General features: G+C 60.7%; 1 protein-coding gene across 1 annotated transcript in view; it reads right to left on the minus strand.

Moving 5' to 3' along the window:
• Nucleotides 1–1,002: 1,002 nt before the first annotated feature.
• Nucleotides 1,003–17,261, minus strand: part of Myh9 (myosin heavy chain 9) — an 80,878-nt gene continuing 64,619 nt past the window's right edge. The window contains exons 21-41 of the mRNA XM_047547962.1: nt 16,581–16,712; nt 16,025–16,231; nt 15,589–15,726; nt 14,694–14,817; nt 12,670–12,841; nt 11,574–11,786; nt 11,050–11,194; nt 9,498–9,704; nt 9,265–9,369; nt 8,939–9,091; nt 8,549–8,797; nt 7,242–7,454; nt 6,928–7,140; nt 6,463–6,624; nt 5,746–5,874; nt 4,923–5,011; nt 4,727–4,850; nt 4,278–4,486; nt 3,713–3,821; nt 3,457–3,629; nt 1,003–2,387 (exon numbers count right to left, since the gene is read on the minus strand). Of these exons, the coding sequence (XP_047403918.1) occupies nt 2,270–2,387; nt 3,457–3,629; nt 3,713–3,821; nt 4,278–4,486; nt 4,727–4,850; nt 4,923–5,011; nt 5,746–5,874; nt 6,463–6,624; nt 6,928–7,140; nt 7,242–7,454; nt 8,549–8,797; nt 8,939–9,091; nt 9,265–9,369; nt 9,498–9,704; nt 11,050–11,194; nt 11,574–11,786; nt 12,670–12,841; nt 14,694–14,817; nt 15,589–15,726; nt 16,025–16,231; nt 16,581–16,712 (3,384 nt within the window). The 3' untranslated portion in view covers nt 1,003–2,269. The remainder of the gene's footprint in view (nt 2,388–3,456; nt 3,630–3,712; nt 3,822–4,277; nt 4,487–4,726; nt 4,851–4,922; nt 5,012–5,745; nt 5,875–6,462; nt 6,625–6,927; nt 7,141–7,241; nt 7,455–8,548; nt 8,798–8,938; nt 9,092–9,264; nt 9,370–9,497; nt 9,705–11,049; nt 11,195–11,573; nt 11,787–12,669; nt 12,842–14,693; nt 14,818–15,588; nt 15,727–16,024; nt 16,232–16,580; nt 16,713–17,261) is intronic.

Raw genomic sequence — 17,261 nt, forward strand, 5'->3', positions numbered from 1 at the left:
TTGAACTTCAGAGTAAGTTTTTGTTGGAAGTTACCACACTGTGACTGATCTGCTTCGGTACCCAGGGAAAGGAACACTCCATTTTATGAAGAGTGGAGGGAGGCCGGGGGAGGCAAGGCACACCGCCTGGGGCCGGAGCCAGGAGCCAGGAGCCGTGGCCAGGCCCTCCTCGGGGCAGAGGCCCCAGTTTTCCACTGCACCAGGTCTCAGCCCCCCGCCCCTGTGTGCATCGGGATCCCCTGGGGAGCTGGTCACGTTGTGGGCACGGGGTCCAACTTGAGTGTGAGACAGCAGGTCTGTGGCAGAGCCAGGATGTGCGCTGCTGCTGGGTTGGGGACCCCCCTGAGAAGTGCCAGCCCACCTGCCCGCGTCCTGGAAGCACCCCCGTAGGTAGATGACGAACAGCTAATATAGAGACGAACGACACCCCTCGACAGAGTCAAAACACAGATAAAACTAAAGGAAAAACCACGTGCTGGCCGCGGCGTGGCAGGCCTGTAATCCCAGCAGCTCGGGAGGCTGGGGCAGGAGGATCGCCGAGTTCAAAGCCAGACTTGGCAACCTAGCAAGGCCCTAAGCAAGTCAGGAGGCCCTGTCTCTATATAAGGTAGCAGAGGTAGGTGCGGCGACCCGGCCGGCCTGTCTCCGTCTCTGGCCCGCTCCCCGCACGCGTCCTGGTCCTTCTCCCCCTCTCCACCCTTGCATGTGCTGGGCTTTGAACACTGGTGTTGTTCAGCGCCCTGTGCGCACAGCGCCCCCTCCCTGAAGTCCCAAGTCCCCACCCCAACAGCTCCACAACCCGCCACTGCCTTTCTCCCTGGCAAGAAAAGGATGACCCCAGGCGGTGTCAGACCCACAACCAGATGATCCCAGGCCCCTGGCACAGGGCGGCTGCGGCCCCAGGGCGTCCCATGCTGCTGGGAAGCACCGGGGGCAGCTTCTCCGGGAACAGGCAGCGCCCACCCTGCCGGCGGCTGGCGCAGAGGGACTCACACGCGCTGGTAGCACATGGAACTCTTTATTGTGACACGCAGTGGCGAGCATCTGCAGACCAGCTTGCTGTGGTGGGGCAGCCGTGACTCACTAAGGCACTTTCGTTACAGAAAAGGGCGCTCGCCGGGGTACTGCTCGCCCCTGGTGCAGCAGCTGGGACCTGAATCAGCGCTTTCTAGGCACACGGAGAGCTTCATGATTTGCTGAGTTTCTTTCCTTTCAAAAAACGCCTCTTGCCACAAGCGAGTCTAAATGCAGCATTTACAACCAGGAGCACGACGGACTCGGCAGCCAGTGTCGACCAGGACAGCCACTCTTCTAAACACGGTTCCCAAGGACAGGCAGCGGAAGGACTCGGCATCGTGTCACTTATTACAAGAAGGGGAAAAGAAGCCTTTCTTCCTTTCGAAGACCCCTGCTGAGTCGGCGTGCAGGTGCGCCACCCTCAGGCCGCCCTGGCCCAGGCGCAGGCTGCAGAGGGCCCCAGCCTCTGCCGCGCTGGCTGCAAGGCTTGGGACGAGTCCCTGAACCATTAAATACATTTGGTCCCCAAGAATGTTGGGAGAAGCCACGGGAAGGCTGCTGGACTTGGCAGAGGCCTAGACGCCCTGCCTGCTCGGCCCTGCCAGCCTCGCTGCGCAGGGAGGGACAGGGGCTCTTGGCCGAGGAGGGAGGGGGCATTGCACTTGAGACGTTTTAGATTAGGAAGGGGGCAGGGGGCACGGTGCCACCCAGAAGGGGTGGGAGGAATGGCCCCGCCCCAGCATTCTGTGCCCTGCACAGAGGGGGCACTCCTGGGCCGCTCCCCGAGGACACTCGGGACCCAGGGAGGGGCCCGCGGGAAGGGGCGTGAGGTCACCACGTGTGATTGCCAACAGCAGAGGAGGCGGAAGGGAGAGCTGGCGGCCGGGCGGGAGGGTGACACACTTCTGGGGTGTCTGGCTATCAAAACTTCTTTAGTCTGAAGAAAAATAGATTCATAGAAAACTCTGGGGCCCACCCCGGGCTGCCCTCGCCTCGCCCGCCACCTGTGCTCGTGGGCGAGAGGGTGGAGACCTGCGGGTCACTGGTTCCCGGGCCTGGCCTGGCCCTGACTCTTTGGTATCAGATTCTCGAGGTGGGAGGGGAGCTGGGGCTGCAGCAGGGAAGCCAAAGCCCTCGACGAGGCTGGGCGGACGGGGTGGCGGTCACAGCAGTCCTGAGGTGGGTGCCGCAGGGTCTGGGGGGAGGCGGCGTCCTCTGTCCGTCCGGCTCGGGCAGCAGCAGCAGGCGGCGCCTACTCGGCAGGCTTGGCCTCGGCCCCGTCAGCCTTGCCGTCCACCTCCTCGTCCGAGCAGTCACCAGTGCCTTTCCGGGCCATTCGACGGGGCACAACGAACGGTAGGTCCCCACGCCTGCAGACGGAGGTAGAGTCAGGGCCTCAGGTGGCCGCGCACGGCACACACATTCAGAGGCGCGGCAGAGACACCGGGCACCCCAGGAGCGGCCGTGCTGGGGGCTGCTGCTCTCTGTGCGGACAGGGACACTCAAGGAAGCAGAGGGTCCTGCAAACCCTTCACGAACCAGACGCTGGCACAAAACGCTGGCACTGATGGTTCAGGGAACAGGACTGACCAAAGGGGGAGGCAGAGAAGTGGCCCTGTCACCTTCCCGAGCAGCTGTCTCGCCACTCAGGCGGGGGGCTGGGTGTGGCTCGGTAGCAGAGCCCTTGCCTGGCATGAGCCCCTGGGCAGCATCCTCAGAACCCCCACATCAACACCGCTGCCCAAAGCAGGTGGAACCAAGAAATATACGGGGCCCAAAGACGGGCTTCCTCGTCGAATCAAATCAGAAAATTCACGTGGAATACTGACGACAAAAGCCTGGTCGGGCTGGGGAGATGGCTCAGGGTGGAGAGCTCGCCTCGCAAGCACAGGGCCCTGGGTTCCATTCCCAGCACCGCAAAAAAAAAAAAAAAAAAAAAAGCCTGGTCTTACTATACATATTTTTTTCTTCCTTCAAAAACACAGGTCCCTGTGAGGAGGTAAGGAGGAAGAGATCCCCTGCGGCCAGCGCTGACGCCCGCTCGCCAGCAGCTGCTCACTCGCGGGTAACTGCGTGCTGATGCGTGCTGGGAGGGGCCAGGAGGCGGCCCGCAACTAATTCACAGACCCAGCACAGGGCTGGGCACGCGGCTCGGTGGCAGACGGCTCGCCTAACAAGTGCGAAGCCCTGGGTTCCATCCTCAGCAAGACCACCCGCCACCTGGGAGCGTGCCGGGTCTGGAGCTGGGGGGCAGACTGCCAAGGAAACAGGGAGGACCAGGGAGGACCAGGGAGGCTGCTGCTCTGTGACGGGCACCTCTGGGTTTGTCACCGAGGTCCTTGCTCCCGGCTCCGGCTGAGACCTGTGACCAGGCGTACAGGAGGCAAGTCCAGAAGAGGCCAGCGCTGGAAGGACAGACAGGGCGCGGCCGGGGCTCACCTGAGCTTGTTCTTCAGGGAGCTGACCTCGCGGTTCATGGCGTCCGCGGTCTCCGTGGCGTCCTCCAGCTCGCGCTGCAGCTTCCGGCGCGAGGCATTGGCCCTCTGGGCCTCCTCCTCGGCCTCCTCCAGCTGCCGCTTGAGCTGCTTCAGGCGGGTGGACGCCTTGTCTGCCTGTGGGCGGCGAGGCAGAGCCCTGGTGAGGGCTGTGGCCTGTGCCTGCTGCCCCCGCCCACTGCCCAGTGCCTGGCGCTCACCTGGTCCTTGTACTGCTCCGCGTTCCTGCGCTCATCGTCCACCTGCAGCAGCACGTCCTTCAGCTTCTTCTCCACCCGGCGCACCTGCTTGGAGGCTGCCTGGCGCTCCCTGTGTGGCAGACACGCAGCTCAGGGGCACGCTCCCAGCGAGGCCGGCCGTGGCCTTCTGGACCCCCATTTCTGGGCCTCGCTGGTATCCACCCGGTGGGGAAGCCTTGAGGCTGAGGCACAGGTCCTCCCTGGACGCCTGCGAGCCGCTGGGTCTTGGGACAGGCACAGGCCCTGAAGAGCAGGGTTTGGGGTCTGGTGCGACCCCACTGCCCCCAGAGCAGCCTCGGACGTGCTGGGCCTCGATGGCTACGAGGGGCAGCACCCGGCTCTCCAGGGGGGATGCAGGCAGGGCCCCAGCAAATCCACGAGGGCCCATGTGGGAAGAAGGGCTCTGGGCTCAGAGACCACCGGTTCCTGACGCGACTCAGGGCAGGACCCAGGCAGGGCCTGTGGCTTTCCCAGGGGGTGGACAGAAAGGCCACCTGCCAACTTGGGCAGGGCAAGGGGCACCTACTTGGTCTCGTTGTCCAACTGCTCCTCCAGCTGTGCGATCTTGGCCTCGAGGGCAGTGATGGAAGCCTTATACTTGGACTTGACGGTGCCCTCCATCTCCTGCAGCTTGACCTTGAGCTCCTTGTTCTGGCGCTCCAGCTGCTGCCGCGCGTTCTCGTTCTTCTGGGCGTGGCTACGCTCCAGGTTCAGGTCGGTGTTGATCTGGTCGATCTGCAGAAAGGAGGGTTGGTGACCTCGGGAAAGCCTGGGCCCAGCTGTCGGCCAGAGGAGCGGGCAGCAGGATCCCACCAGGCCCCAGAAACTTCCCGACGCCCAGGAGGGGCACACAAGGAGACCCCTGCCGCCGGCAGCAGTTCCCAGGAGTCGGGACCCTGGTGCCCAGCCTGGGCTTCTGCAGCCGCGGTCTGCTGCACCAGGGCTGGGGGCGGCCGGCCCAGCCGCCGTGCCCACCTGCAGGTTGGCCTTCTTCAGGCGGTCGTTGATGAGCTCCGTGTTGCCCTGCTCCTCCTCCAGCTCCTCCTCCAGCTGCGCGATACGCGCCTCCAGCCGCCGCTTCTCCTCCAGCGCCAGCGCTCTGGGGAGGCAGCGGGTGAGGGCCATGGGCTGGGGAGACCCTCGGACCCACCTCTTGTGCCCCGTGGCTCACCCTTTGCCGCTGCTGTTGGCAATCTCGTCGGCCAGTTCATCTCGCTCCTGCTGCGCCTGACGCTTGGCACGCTCGGCAGCTGCCAGTTCCTGCCAGGAAGGCCAGGCGTGACCCCGGGGCTGCTGGGGCCTTCGTCCCGCACACACACGGCCCAGGGGCCCTCTCCCAGGAGCCCCTGAGCTCACAGGCCAATTCTTCCCTCTGCGGTCACAGCTTCAGCACCACATGTTTACAAAACCCCTGTACATAAGGTGCTAGGAACCAAGACTGGGGCTATGGATACAAATGAGAAATACCCGGGCCTGACAGGAGGCCACGCGAGCAGACCCTCGATGCTGGTCTCTGCTCCAGACAGACCAGAGATCAGGAAGGCCGAGACGCAGGTGTGGGTCCAGGCTGGAGCCCCGGCCTCTGCCCACCAGGGGACACCTTCTCCCTGGGGTGAGGCAGCCTCCATAGAGACCCACACCTGACAGTGGTGGGAGGGACCACCAGGCAGGAAGTGCCTGAACTGGGGCTGGCTGTGAGCACGTCAGGAGCCAGGAATGTCTCGAAGGAGACCAAGGTCTGTTGCTTGGGCACCCGACGAGGCCACCAGGGGACACGCAGGCCCCTCATCCCAACAGTCACCCTTTTTCGCTGTGTGTGCATGTTGACTGCACCCGGGGCCTGGCCGTGTGCAAGGGCCCTGGAGGGAATCCAGGCCCCTTCCTGGAGGCTGGGGTTTGCTGTTGAGCCTCCCCGCGGGTCCCGGCTGGAGGTGAGACCCTGAGCCGCGGTGCTGGCCGGAGGGCAGTCATGCCTGTCCCTGTGGCCGACTCACCTCCTGCAGTTGGATCATCTCCGCCTCCATGCTCTTGAGCTTCTTCTCGTTCTCCTTGGCCTGCGCCAGGATCTCCTCGCGGGAGGCCCGGGTGTCCTCCAGCTCCCGCATGCAGTCCTTCATCTGGGCCTGGTGGGGAGGGGAGGTGAGCGCCGCGACCCACGCTAACCGTGGGACACCTCGCCGACAGGGGCCGACTCTGACCCGACGCCACGCTGAACCAACTGGGGCAAAACAGCCACAAACAACAACCTAGCACAGGGTTCCCTGCCGCTTTAACCTCGTTTCAGGTCAGGTTCACGAAGCACGCGGCGCTCAGGAGCTCTCGGCCCGGCCCCCTCCTCGCTCTCTGCGACTTCCCTGACTTGTGTGTTCCCGACACCTGACTCGCAGTCAGCACCCATGCCGTCTGGCCGCCAGGCAGAAGGCACGCCGCCTCCGGTGACTCGCCTGCCTTCGGCTTCAACTCCCAAGACAGCATCCAATAGCCTTTTCCCCTTCCCTGGGATTCCCTGAGCACCCGGCCAGGCTGTACCAGCTACAGAGGCCGCCGGCAGTCCTCCATGTCCCTACTACCTGGCCCACAATAATTTAAAAAAAATTTTTTAAGGTGCTGGGGACTGAACCCGAGGCCTTGTGCATGGTACATCCTGCTCAGAGGGAAGGCGGCGGGCCCCAGCCTTCGCTGATCTTGCCCTCTGCCCAGCCTGGCCTCACCTGCAGCTTCCGCAGCTGCTTGATGGCCTCCTCTCGGTTCTTGTTGGCCGTATCGATGTGTGCCTCCAGATCTTTCAGGTCCATCTCCAGTTTCTTCCGAGCAGCCACTGCCATGGAGCGCTGCTTCCTCTCGTCCTCCAGCTCTGCCTCCATCTCCCGCACCTGAGGAACACCGGAAGCTCAGGAGGCCGGGCGCATGGGGACCCCACTCCGGCTGAGCCTGGAGAAACTCAGTCCAATCCCACAGATCTAGGGGGCCTCCCAGGGCCAGTGAGGGCTACTGACCCTCGAAACTCTGATACAGTGAGGCAACGAGCCCTGGACGGAGGACAGAAGGGAGCTGTGGAAGGAATGGTCCAGGAACCTCATGGCCCAGGAGCAGCAAGGGGAGATGGGGAGGAAGGGGGCCTGCTGGGGATCAGGGCAGCCCCTGGCGCACTGCCAGAGCAGGGAGGGCCCACGCACCTGTCTGACCAGTTGCTTCTTCTTCTCTTCGCTCTGCTCGTCGCGGCCCTGCAGGTCCCGCTCAAACTGGGCCTTCATGGCCTGCAGGTTCACCTCCAGCCGCAGCTTGGCATCCTCAGTGGCCTGCAGCTCATCCTCCAGCTCCTCAAGCTGGGTCTTCATCTCCTCCACCTGCTGCTCCAGGGCCCGCTTAGACTTCTCCAGCTCGTGAACCTGACCCCGAGAGCTAGGTCAGATCGGACGCGCGGGCAGTGCCCACCCTGGCCCGTGCTGCCCGCTGCCCGCCCGAGGCCCCGCGGTAGGCCACTGCTCACGCTCTTGCCCACGTCGTCCTTGGAGCTCATGAGGTCCTCCATCTCCGTGCGGAACTGCTTGTTGAGCCGCTCCAGCTCCGCCTTCTGCTCCATGGCCTCCTCCAATGCCCGGGCCAGTGACAGTGCCTTGGTCTCCTTCTCGCGGGCCTCCGCCTCGGCTCGGTCGCGTTCCTCTGCGTACTTGGCTGAGATAGTCTTCTCTTCAGCCAGGAGCTGGGAAAGAGGTGGACACTGTGAGGCCGGAGCCGTGGGCCACCGCGGGCGCACCAGGCAGGCCCCAGGTCCAGTGGGCCTGAGGCTGCTGACTGAGAACTGGCTGGCCAGGGATGACAGACAAGGTCCAGTGTGTCCTCGCAGCCAGATGAAGGCTGAGATTCCTCTACCAGCAAGTTTTGATCTGTTTAGTTTTTATCACTTAATAGTAACACAGGTGCCCCTTCTACGAGAACCCACGGCAAATAACCCACACCCCCTGAAGTGGGGAAACCTTTGCTCAGAGACAAGGGAGACAATGGAGCCTGGCCTCCTTCAGGGTTGCTTTCCAGCCCCCGTGTCTGCTCTCTGCCAGTGCCCCGCTCTGTGTGGCCGCCTTGCCCGTGCCCTTTGCCCTGCTCCACACTGGCTCCCTGTGCTGTGACCATGTCCACAAGGCCAGACAGCACACTGGTTCCTGGGGCAACTCCTGGATCCTGCTCCTACAGTGCACAGCCAGGCCACCCGCAAATGAATGAGCGTGGTTGTGTGCAAGGAAGCAGCACCTGGTGGGCCCGACGCGCTGTGGTTTGCTGCCTGACTCATCTACTCTGTGATTCTACTCAGCCCCTGCACCTGGGTCTCTGGAGGCTGCCTCCAATCTTTCAGAATGAAGACTAGAAGCTGGGTGCAGTGGCGCATGCCTGTAGTCCCAGACAGGAGGATCTTGAGTTCAAGGCCAGCCTCAACAACTTAATCAGGCCCTAAGGAAACTTAGCAGACCCTGTCTCTAAATAGAAGTAAAAAAAAGCTGGGTGGCTCAGTGGTTAAGCACTCCTGGGTTCATCCTTGGTACAAAAAAAGCGGGGGAGAACTAAATACGAACATACACGAAGCATTTTAAATGGGAGTTAAGACCAGCTTGTTTTAGAAAATTTGGAACAGAAACAAAACAAAGGAAAAGACACTCCCGAACCTGTCGTGGAGAAAACTCATCTGCTTGCTTCTCCCCAGGCCCCTTGGCCAGCTGGAGACTGAGGAGTCCCGGGCGCCTGTCCCCTCCCGGCCTCTCCCAGGCCCTGTACTGTTGGCGAGGGAGATGGGAGGCTGCACACCTGGTCGAACTTCTTCTGCTTCTTCTCCAGGTTGGACACGCTCTGCCGCTGGTGGTCCAGGTCCACCAGCAGGTCGTCCAGCTCCTGCTGCAGCCGCGTCTTGGTCTTCTCCAGCTTGTCATAGGCGGCCACCTTCTCCTCATGCCGCTGGCTCAGCCCTTCCAGGTCCTTCTGGAGCTTCCGCTTGGCTTCCTCTGCGGTCTCCAGGCACCCCACGCCGTCCTCCATCTTCTTCTTCATGTCAGTCACCTGGGCAGGAGCAGGGAGTAAGTTTGGGGACCCCGAGGTGTCACACCCACCCCCGCGACACCCCCAAGAGGGGAACCGGGAGTCAACCTCCCTTTTCCATGGGGGAAGGAAACGGGAGCCCCTGCCGAGGGGCACGGGCACCTGGGCTTGGAGGGTGGCCATCTGCTTCTCCAGGTTGCGCTTGGCCTCCTCCTCCTCCTCCAGCTGCTCCTTGAAGGAGTTCTTCTCGTCCTCCATCTGCTTCAGCTTGGTGCTCAGGCTCAGCTTCTGCCGGTTCTCCTCCTGCAGCAGCTCCTACTCCCGAGGACAGGGGTGCGGGTGTTCAGTGGGGGACTTGGTCTCATGCACAACCACCCCCAATGGGAGGGAGGGCCAGCCCTTCTGACTTAGGGGACAGCCAGAGGTCTGGTGCTGAGGACATGTGGGCACAGGAGGGGTCCAGCTTCTGGTTCCCAATGTGTCCTTACCTGAGTGTCCTGCAGCTGGGACTCCAGGGCCGAGAAGTCCTTGGTGAGTTTGCTGGATTTGCTGTCAGACTGGTTGAGAAGGCCAGTCACATTGTCCAGCTCGACCTGCATGGGAAGAGGCAAGGACCCTGAGCCAGCCGTACCTGCACTGGCAACGTGGGGCCCGCGCCTCGAGCCTCACCAGAAGCTGGTGCAGGAGGGAGGCGAGGGAGCACCCGTGGCCCAGGCCTCACCTGCAGCTTGGTGACCCTGTCGGCCAGCTCCGTGCGCACGCGCTCTCCCTCGCTGAACTTGACCTGCAGCTCCTGCAGCTGGGCCTCCACCTTCTTGCGCCTGTGCTCCGAGTCCCCCTTGCCCTGCAGCAGGGCCTTCACCTCGTTGGCCAGCTCCCCCCGCTCGCTCTCCAGGGTCTGCTTCGCCTTCTCCAGGGTGGCCTTCACCTGTGAGGAAAGACATAGATGGGACCCACGCCGTGACACCGCTGGTCTCCCATCCCCGAGGAACCCCCAACTTAGGCCCAGAACCAGCTGCCTCTGCAGCAAAAATGATGGCTGCCAGCAAGAGCCCAGACTTGGAAAGCCAGGCTTGTCCTCCTCTCTTGGGGTGAGATGCGTCCTCATCTCTGAGGATTCTGGCTTTCCAATCTCTAAAATAATCCCTGCCTGGCCTCCCGCCCTGGGAGGAAGGAATATTTAATTTTTTGGTCCCAGGGATTGAACCCAGGGGCGCTTAACCACTGAGCCACATCCCCAGCCCTTTATTATATTTTATTTAGAGACAGGGTCTCATTTAAGTTGCTTAAGGCCTCAACAAGTTGTAAGGTTGGCTTTGAAATTGTAGTCCTCCTGTCTCAGCTTCCTGAGCAGCTGGGATTACAGGCGTGCGCCACCATGTCTGCCGGAAGGGCATATTGTAATATATGTAAGGTGTACTGTAATATGTAAGGTGTTGTTACGGGTGTTAGGATTTCAGTAATGTTTATAACACAATGAGGGAAACTCTAATTGTTTTCGGACTTCCGAAAAAACCTCTTCTGATTTTTGATGTTCAAAGTAATAATGTGATGTTCTTTCACAAAATATAAAAGTGGAATTCACAAAATAAATGCAAAAAAATCCCATTCTAGACAGCCTTGGGGGCGCTCAGCAAGTTCAAGGTTAAACTGGTCCCTAAGTGAGTGCAAAGGCTGCTCCGTAGAATCCTGAGAACAAAGGAAGGACCCAACACAGAGCAGGGCGGCTGAGGGAGACAAGCAGACCAGTGTGTTGCTAGAAGAATTTGTAGGCTGCCACATGAAGAGCCTCTGACCTCTCCAGGGGTCTCCTAGAGCAACTGTGAGTTGTAGCCACAGGGGACCCAACTCCTGTCAGGGAGCTGCCTGCCACCAGCTGCAGGGCCGGGAAGCCCACTGGATAGCCATCACCCAGGTTTCCCAGTCAGGTGTCAACAGACCACTCGTGGACGCTCAGTCTGAAAAGGGGCCACCAAGGCCCTGACACTCGGGCAGGGGTGGCTCTGACTCCCTGAAGCTTTCTGGCCCGCAGCTGTTGAACAGAATAATGAGCATGCTTCGAGGGCGGCTTCCTTAGTCTTCACCAAGCGCCCTGCATGTGTTGGCGACTCGAAGCCTCACAGAATAGGCCCATCCTTTGCCCAGGTCACTCAGGAGCTGGAGTCTGGCTTCAGGCCAGGCCATCTGAGGCAGAATCGCTCTTTTCTACAGGACTGATTTAGAGACAGCAAGGGTCGCCCCTGGACAGCAGCCTGGCCCAGGAAGCCACGCACCCTCTTCGTCTGCTCCAGCTGCTCCGCCAGCTCCTCCACCACCTGGGAGTGCTTCTGCCTCATCTCCTGGATCTGAGCCTCATGGGTCTTGGCCTCCTCCTCCAGGGTCTTTTTCAGGATGTTCACTTCCTGCTCACGTTTGGACCTGTGCAGAGAAATGCCCTCAGAGCGGAGCTCAAGGACCCTGTGCCCTGGGCTCTTGCCTGACCAGAGAGCCCTGGCCAACGGCACTTGTTTACCACCCTTCTCCCTCCTTGGCCTCCATCCTGCAGCCCAGGCTCACAGACACACTCTGTTGAGGCTCCTGGACCCTTGTAACCTAGGGCCCTCCCTTGCTTCACCCCAGACCTCTAGCGGGCTTCTTCAGCTGCTCCAGGCAGAGAGAAGTTGCTGAGCAACTATCCAGGTCCACACTCTGCACCTGAGGCCACTGTGTGTGCAGAGGCTGGCCTCCAGCCCCTCCGCACAAGGCGTCCTCACTTCCCGGCCCTCCCCATCCTCCATGACCTGCCAGCAGCCCACACCTGAGCTCCTGCTGGGCGGCCGTGGAATCCAGGGTGTCCTCCAGCTCGGTTTTCAGCGCCTCCAGCTCTTCCCCAAGGTCCCGCTTCTGCTTCTCAGCTTTGTTCCTAGAAGCACGCTCGGACTCCAAGTCTTCCTGGAGTTCGGAAATCTGAGATTCCAGCTCCCGGATCTTCTTCAGGGCCATGTTCTTCTGTGCAGCTTCTTCTTCCACTCTGCCAAGGGACCACAGCATGGGTGAGAGGCCGGTTTCACCCTCGAGGGGCGGGGTTTGCAGAGGAGGCCTGGTGGGGGCTGGCAGAGCCGTATCTGGCAGGCGTGAGGCTCACTCTCAGCAAGTCACCAGCCAAGGCATCTGCTCAGAAGGTTCAAGAACAATGCCACTTGGAAAACTAGAAAACAGTTCCCAACTAAGGTTCATGACTTTAATAAGATGTTATAGTTCTCGATGACTGCAACTGAAAATGTGACCGCACCAGGGACTTCAGATGGTCAAGAAGTGTTGACGTTAGGTTCCCCGAGGGTGACAAAGGGACCACTGTGGAGGATGTGAACGGGGAGGCTATGTAGGGTGGGGCACGGCGTATGTGGGAAATCTCTGCATCTTCTGCTCAATCTTGCTGTGAATATAAAAATGTGATTTTTTAAAAAATGTGTGCTTCAAAAGAGGGGTGGGAGGGGTGGGGGGAAGGGAAAAAAATAACAGAACGAATCAAACATTACCCTATGTAAATTTATGATTACACAAATGGTATGCCTTGACGCCATGTACAAACAGAGAAATAACATGTATCCCATTTGTGTACAATAATAAAAAAAATAAATTTAAAAAAAAAAAAAGTGTGTTTCTAGCTAATAAATTGAAAAGGGAAAGTGAAATGGCAGGAGGGGAGGGGAGGACTCCCTGAGGCAGGCGATGGAGTTTTAGATGGCTCTCTGGGGGACTCTTTATAGAAACAGAGGCAAAGCTGTCCTCCGAGGGATGAGGATGGCGCGTGTCTGCACACTGGCTCGTCCAGAGCGCGCATGCAGCTCCTGATGCTCCAGGAGGGGACGGGGAGCGGGGACCAGGGCCGACACCAGTAGCCCCAGCCTCACCGGGCCAGCGCGGCCTGCAGCTCCTCCTCCTTCTTGGCCAGCTGCATCTTGAGCTCGGCGATCTGTGCCTGCAGCTCGGCGATCTGGTCGCTGAGGTCCGTGGAGTCTCCCTCCAGCTTGCGGCGGGTCTTCTCCAGCTCCTGCCGCTGCTTCTCCTCCCTGCGGAGGCGCTCTGCGGGGAGGGCGGGGTGCAGTCCTCAGCGGCCACGGCTTCCCGCCTGCTTCCCTTTACTTATGTAATCTACTCAACGCTTATTGCAAAACAACGTTAAGGTCCAAAGGGTCACCACACAGACCACCACACCCAACCCCTGGACAGAGGACACTGCCAGGAGCCACTGAGGCCCCGTCTCACGCTCCGTCCTGCCCTTCCCACGCGGCAGTCCCGCTCCCACATCTGCATCTTCCCCGCCGGCTCTCCCCTGCGCCGGGCCGCGCTCTGCACCCAGGTAAACTCACACAAGGAGTTGGAAAGCAGAGTGGGGTCCAACGCCTGGCTTTTACAGCGCCTTAGTGACATCACCTGGGTAACTAACTCAACCATCCCGTCTCCGGTACTCAGAGTGAGCATGAGAAGACGCCCTACACCAACAGGCTGCTGCGGGGCACGGATGAGTGAGCCTCGCTCAGTGCCAGCCTTCGAGAGCACGGGAAGGGCTGAGCGGTTTCCTTCCCAGACTTGCCCTGCTGCTCGAGCTGGCGCTCCAGAGACACACGGTAAGGCTCGTGGGATCTACCGACTCGGGCTTGTCTCGCACCCCGTATGTGCACCTACCACGACCTAGTCCTCCTACGCTAAGCGCAGCTGGGTGGTGTTGGCGTGCGCTCTTAGGCACAAGGCCGAGTTTCTTTGCCCATGCCTCTCAGGGCACGTGGCCACAGGCATCCAACAGGACTGCCGTGTAGAAGGCACAGGCAGCTTCAGTCTCCCAGGCAGTGGCTGCTCACACTCAAAGCCATCCACCATTTACGCCCCACACAACGTGCCTGTATTCTGATTAGCCTACGTCTTCGTCAACACGTGTTGGTGTCTGACTTTACGACCCTCACGTTGGCAGCTCCTGGATTCCCCCCAGGTGGGGGAAGGCATCTGTGGGAGAGGCGCTCTCTGCATAGAGACCTACCTGCTCCACTGGCTCGACTCACCTCATTAGGTACCGAGCAGGGCCAGGCAGGGTGGTGTCGCCAGACTGAGGGAAGCTCTCCCAGGCCCAGCCTGCATGGTTTGGCCCCACGTCTACCAGGCCTCGGCTGGGAGTGGCCTGAGCACCTGAACCCCCAGTTGCCCACGCCTCTTAAAGGGTAGGGGCAGGGCTCCACAGAAGCCCAGTCTCCCTCCCGCCTCCAACCAAACAGTGACCCTGGCCAGGTGCAGTGGCACATGACTGTAATTCCAGCTACTCAAGAGGCTGAGGCAGGAGGACCAAGTTCCAGGTCCACCTAGTCAACTGAGCGAGATCCTGTCTCACAATAAAATTTAAAAGGGCTGGGATGTGGCTCAGCATTAGAGCACTTGCTAGCAAAGGTGAGACCCTGTCCTCAATCCCAGGGCCACGAAGACTAAAGAGCCAAGCCATGCTCTCTAGCACCTCTGTCCAGTGCCCCACAGCACATGTTCATGTGAACGTAATGCCTGCTAACCCTCTCGCGGCGTCCCCATGTAGGTCAGAGAAGCTACGGCCGGTGCAGATTAATAGATGTGAGGTGACACAGCTGGTAGGGGACCGAGCTGTTCGGTTCTAGGTTAAAACCCAGACCCCCTGTGGGGCGGCTCAAGAGCTTCTGAGAACACGTTTCCAATAACGCAGTGATGCAAAAGGTTCGTCCCGAAGACTCCTCACCTAGGCTCAGAGTCCACCAGCCACAGGGACCTGGAGCCCAGACTCCCGAGGGGACAGCACGCCCGGCACAGCCTGGGCCCTGGGTCTTTAGACAGCAGCCTGGTACTGCACTGACACCCAGCCCGTCAGCAGCGTGCCTGCCCGGGGCCCGGTGCCCAGGCGGGCTCCCACCCAGGGCCTCACCTTCCAGGTCGGTGATCATGGCCTCGTGCTTGTTCTTGAGCTTGGCCAGGCTCTTGGACTTCTCTTCCTCTTCCATGAGGTTGGTGGTGAACTCGGCTATTCTGTCTTCCAGCAGCTTCTTCTCCTGTTGGGGGGGGCGTCGGGAGAGCGTCAGCAGAGAGAGGCAGGCGTGCTCGCTGAGCTTCCTTAGGGTGTCCGGGATCACAGGGGTGGCTCGGAAAAGGGCTTCCTTGGGGCCAACACATGGGTGCCACGCCTGGACGGCCTTGGGCCCAGGTGAGAAAGGCCTCTAGGTGAGGCTGGAGCTGCTGCCCACGCCACCGGCTCTGAGCCCTGGAGTGTGCGAGGCTGCCCTCCTCACTTTCTGCACCGTGGGGTCCCTGCTGGGGCCCCGCTCAACATTAGCACCCCAAACACCTGCCACAAAGCCCCGTGGCTCAGTGCGAACACCTTTCTCCCCATTTCAGTGGCTGGGCAGGTGTCCTGCCACGTCAGCCCCGCCCCGGGATGCGGGATGGCCTCCTGACCCGTCCTGCCTTCTCTACCATGCTCCCATCTCACCTGTTCCCTGGGACCCGGTGCACACCCAGGAGAGACAGCTGCTGCCCAGAACTGGTTGGGGGAGGAGTGCTCCACACCTCCCGGCAAAGCGAGGCGCCCCGACTCCTCGGGGACTGACGTGCGCAGTGCCACCCAGAGGGCCCGAGTCTTCAGCCTCGGTCTGAGTCGCAGCTGACCTTTCCCCCAGCCCCCGTCACCCATTCGCAAATCCCTTTAAATGTGGCCCTGGCACCCAGAGGCGATGGGGCACCCAGGGAGCGGCTGCTGAGCTTGGTGCCAGGGCGTAGCCCTGCAGGGACGGCTCAGCGTGCCACCCACAGCCGCCCAGGCCCACCTTGGCCAGTTTGCAGTTCTGGTCCTCCATGATGATCTGGTCCTCCTCCAGCTTCTTCAGCTTGGCCTCAGTGGTCACCTTCTCCAGCTGCAGCTTCTGCCGGGCACTCTCCTCCTCCTCCAGCTGCTCCTCGAGTTCCTGTCGGGCAGAAGGGGCCGTGAGAAGGGCACAGCAGCTGGTAGGGCTGTGGCCAGGCCCTACTCCCACACGGGACCAGGGGTGTAGAAGGGCTTCCCCAGCCAGCTGTGCCAGGGCGCAGGCAGAGGCCGAGCCCAGGAGCTCAGGGACCTGCCAAGCTCGACGTGGGGCATGTGGCATGACCCGGAGAGCAAGCCTCTGGAGGGCTGCCCGAGGGGACAGAGTGACCACTGAGTCCTGTGCCCCGGTGGCCCGCCCCTCCGGAAGCCCGAGCCCCGGCTGCCCTCCCCGGCGGCACCTGGATGTTCTGCTGCATCTTCTTCTTCTCAGCTTGCAGGTGCTGGCAGCGCTCCTCCTCCTCCTCCACCCTGGCCTCCAGGTCATGACAGATCTCCTCCAGCTCCTGCTTCTTGGCGGTCAGGCGGGCGCGGAGCTCCTCGGCCTCGGCACACAGCTCCGTCTCTGCCTGCAGCTGCTCCTGCAGCTGCAACTTCTCTGCCATGAGCTGCAACGAGCATACGACGTGCAAGGTCCTCTGCCACCTCAGGGGGCATCCGTCCAGAAAGCGCTGATGTTCCCAGCTGCCCCTAGTTTGCCCCTTTGCCTTGGCTGTTCCCTGATGAGCTTCAAACTAAGCTCCAGGGCAATCGGTCAAGGGCTTCTGTGGTGGAACTGGGGCTTGAACCCACCATTCACCACCTTCACCCCATGCGCAGCCTCCCACTGGAGGAGAGATCTGCAGACTCTAGCCACTGATTTTCTAGAGTATTTCCTGAGCTGCAGTGGCCACCTACCAGCAGGTGGCAGCACTTGAAGCGGCTGCATCCCCGGGAGCATCCTTTGAGGACACCTACCTGAGACTGCAGGGTCTCCATCTCCGTGAGCCTGTTCTCTGCAGCCAGCTGCTTCTCCCGCACCTTCACTAGCTCTTCCTCTTTGGCCATCATCTCCTCCTCCTGCCGGCTCACCTGCAGCAGCGGCTTGACCTAGGAGACAAGACTGGAAGATGCCCACCCTGCCAGCACCACAGGCTCCTCCCTCCTCTGGAACCGAGCTCAACTTCTGGGAAGTCATTTGGCGCTGCATGCCACAGGCCTCTGACCTGCTAGATACAGGTCAGGGAAACCATCCCTAGCTGCGCATGACCACGGCGGCACTGCTGATGACAGTAGAATTTAGGAATGACACGAAGACCCATGGTTAGAAAAGTAGATAAAACTATGTCCTCCAGGGAGCAGGAAACGGGCTTCTGAAAACTGTGCTGAGGGATTCTAAATGGAAAGTGTAAACCACAGGCTTCCTACAAGTCAAACCTCAGCTACGGAAGAACGATCACAGGAGTGAGAAAGAGCAGGAACAGACAGAGACTCTATTGCTGGTCTGGGACGAAAGGGTCACAGGCGAACTGTTAGCTACCATAAAACACACACTATCGACAAAAGCAGCCTGAACAGCCTTAAAAATGGAAGGACTGTAAAAGGCTAGGGAGGGCCATCAGCTGGGAGCAAGGCTGGAGAGGGCACTGGCTCCGGCAC

The sequence above is a fragment of the Sciurus carolinensis genome, chromosome 4, assembly GCF_902686445.1.
Source record: "Sciurus carolinensis chromosome 4, mSciCar1.2, whole genome shotgun sequence".
Classification (NCBI taxonomy): Eukaryota; Metazoa; Chordata; class Mammalia; order Rodentia; family Sciuridae; genus Sciurus; species Sciurus carolinensis.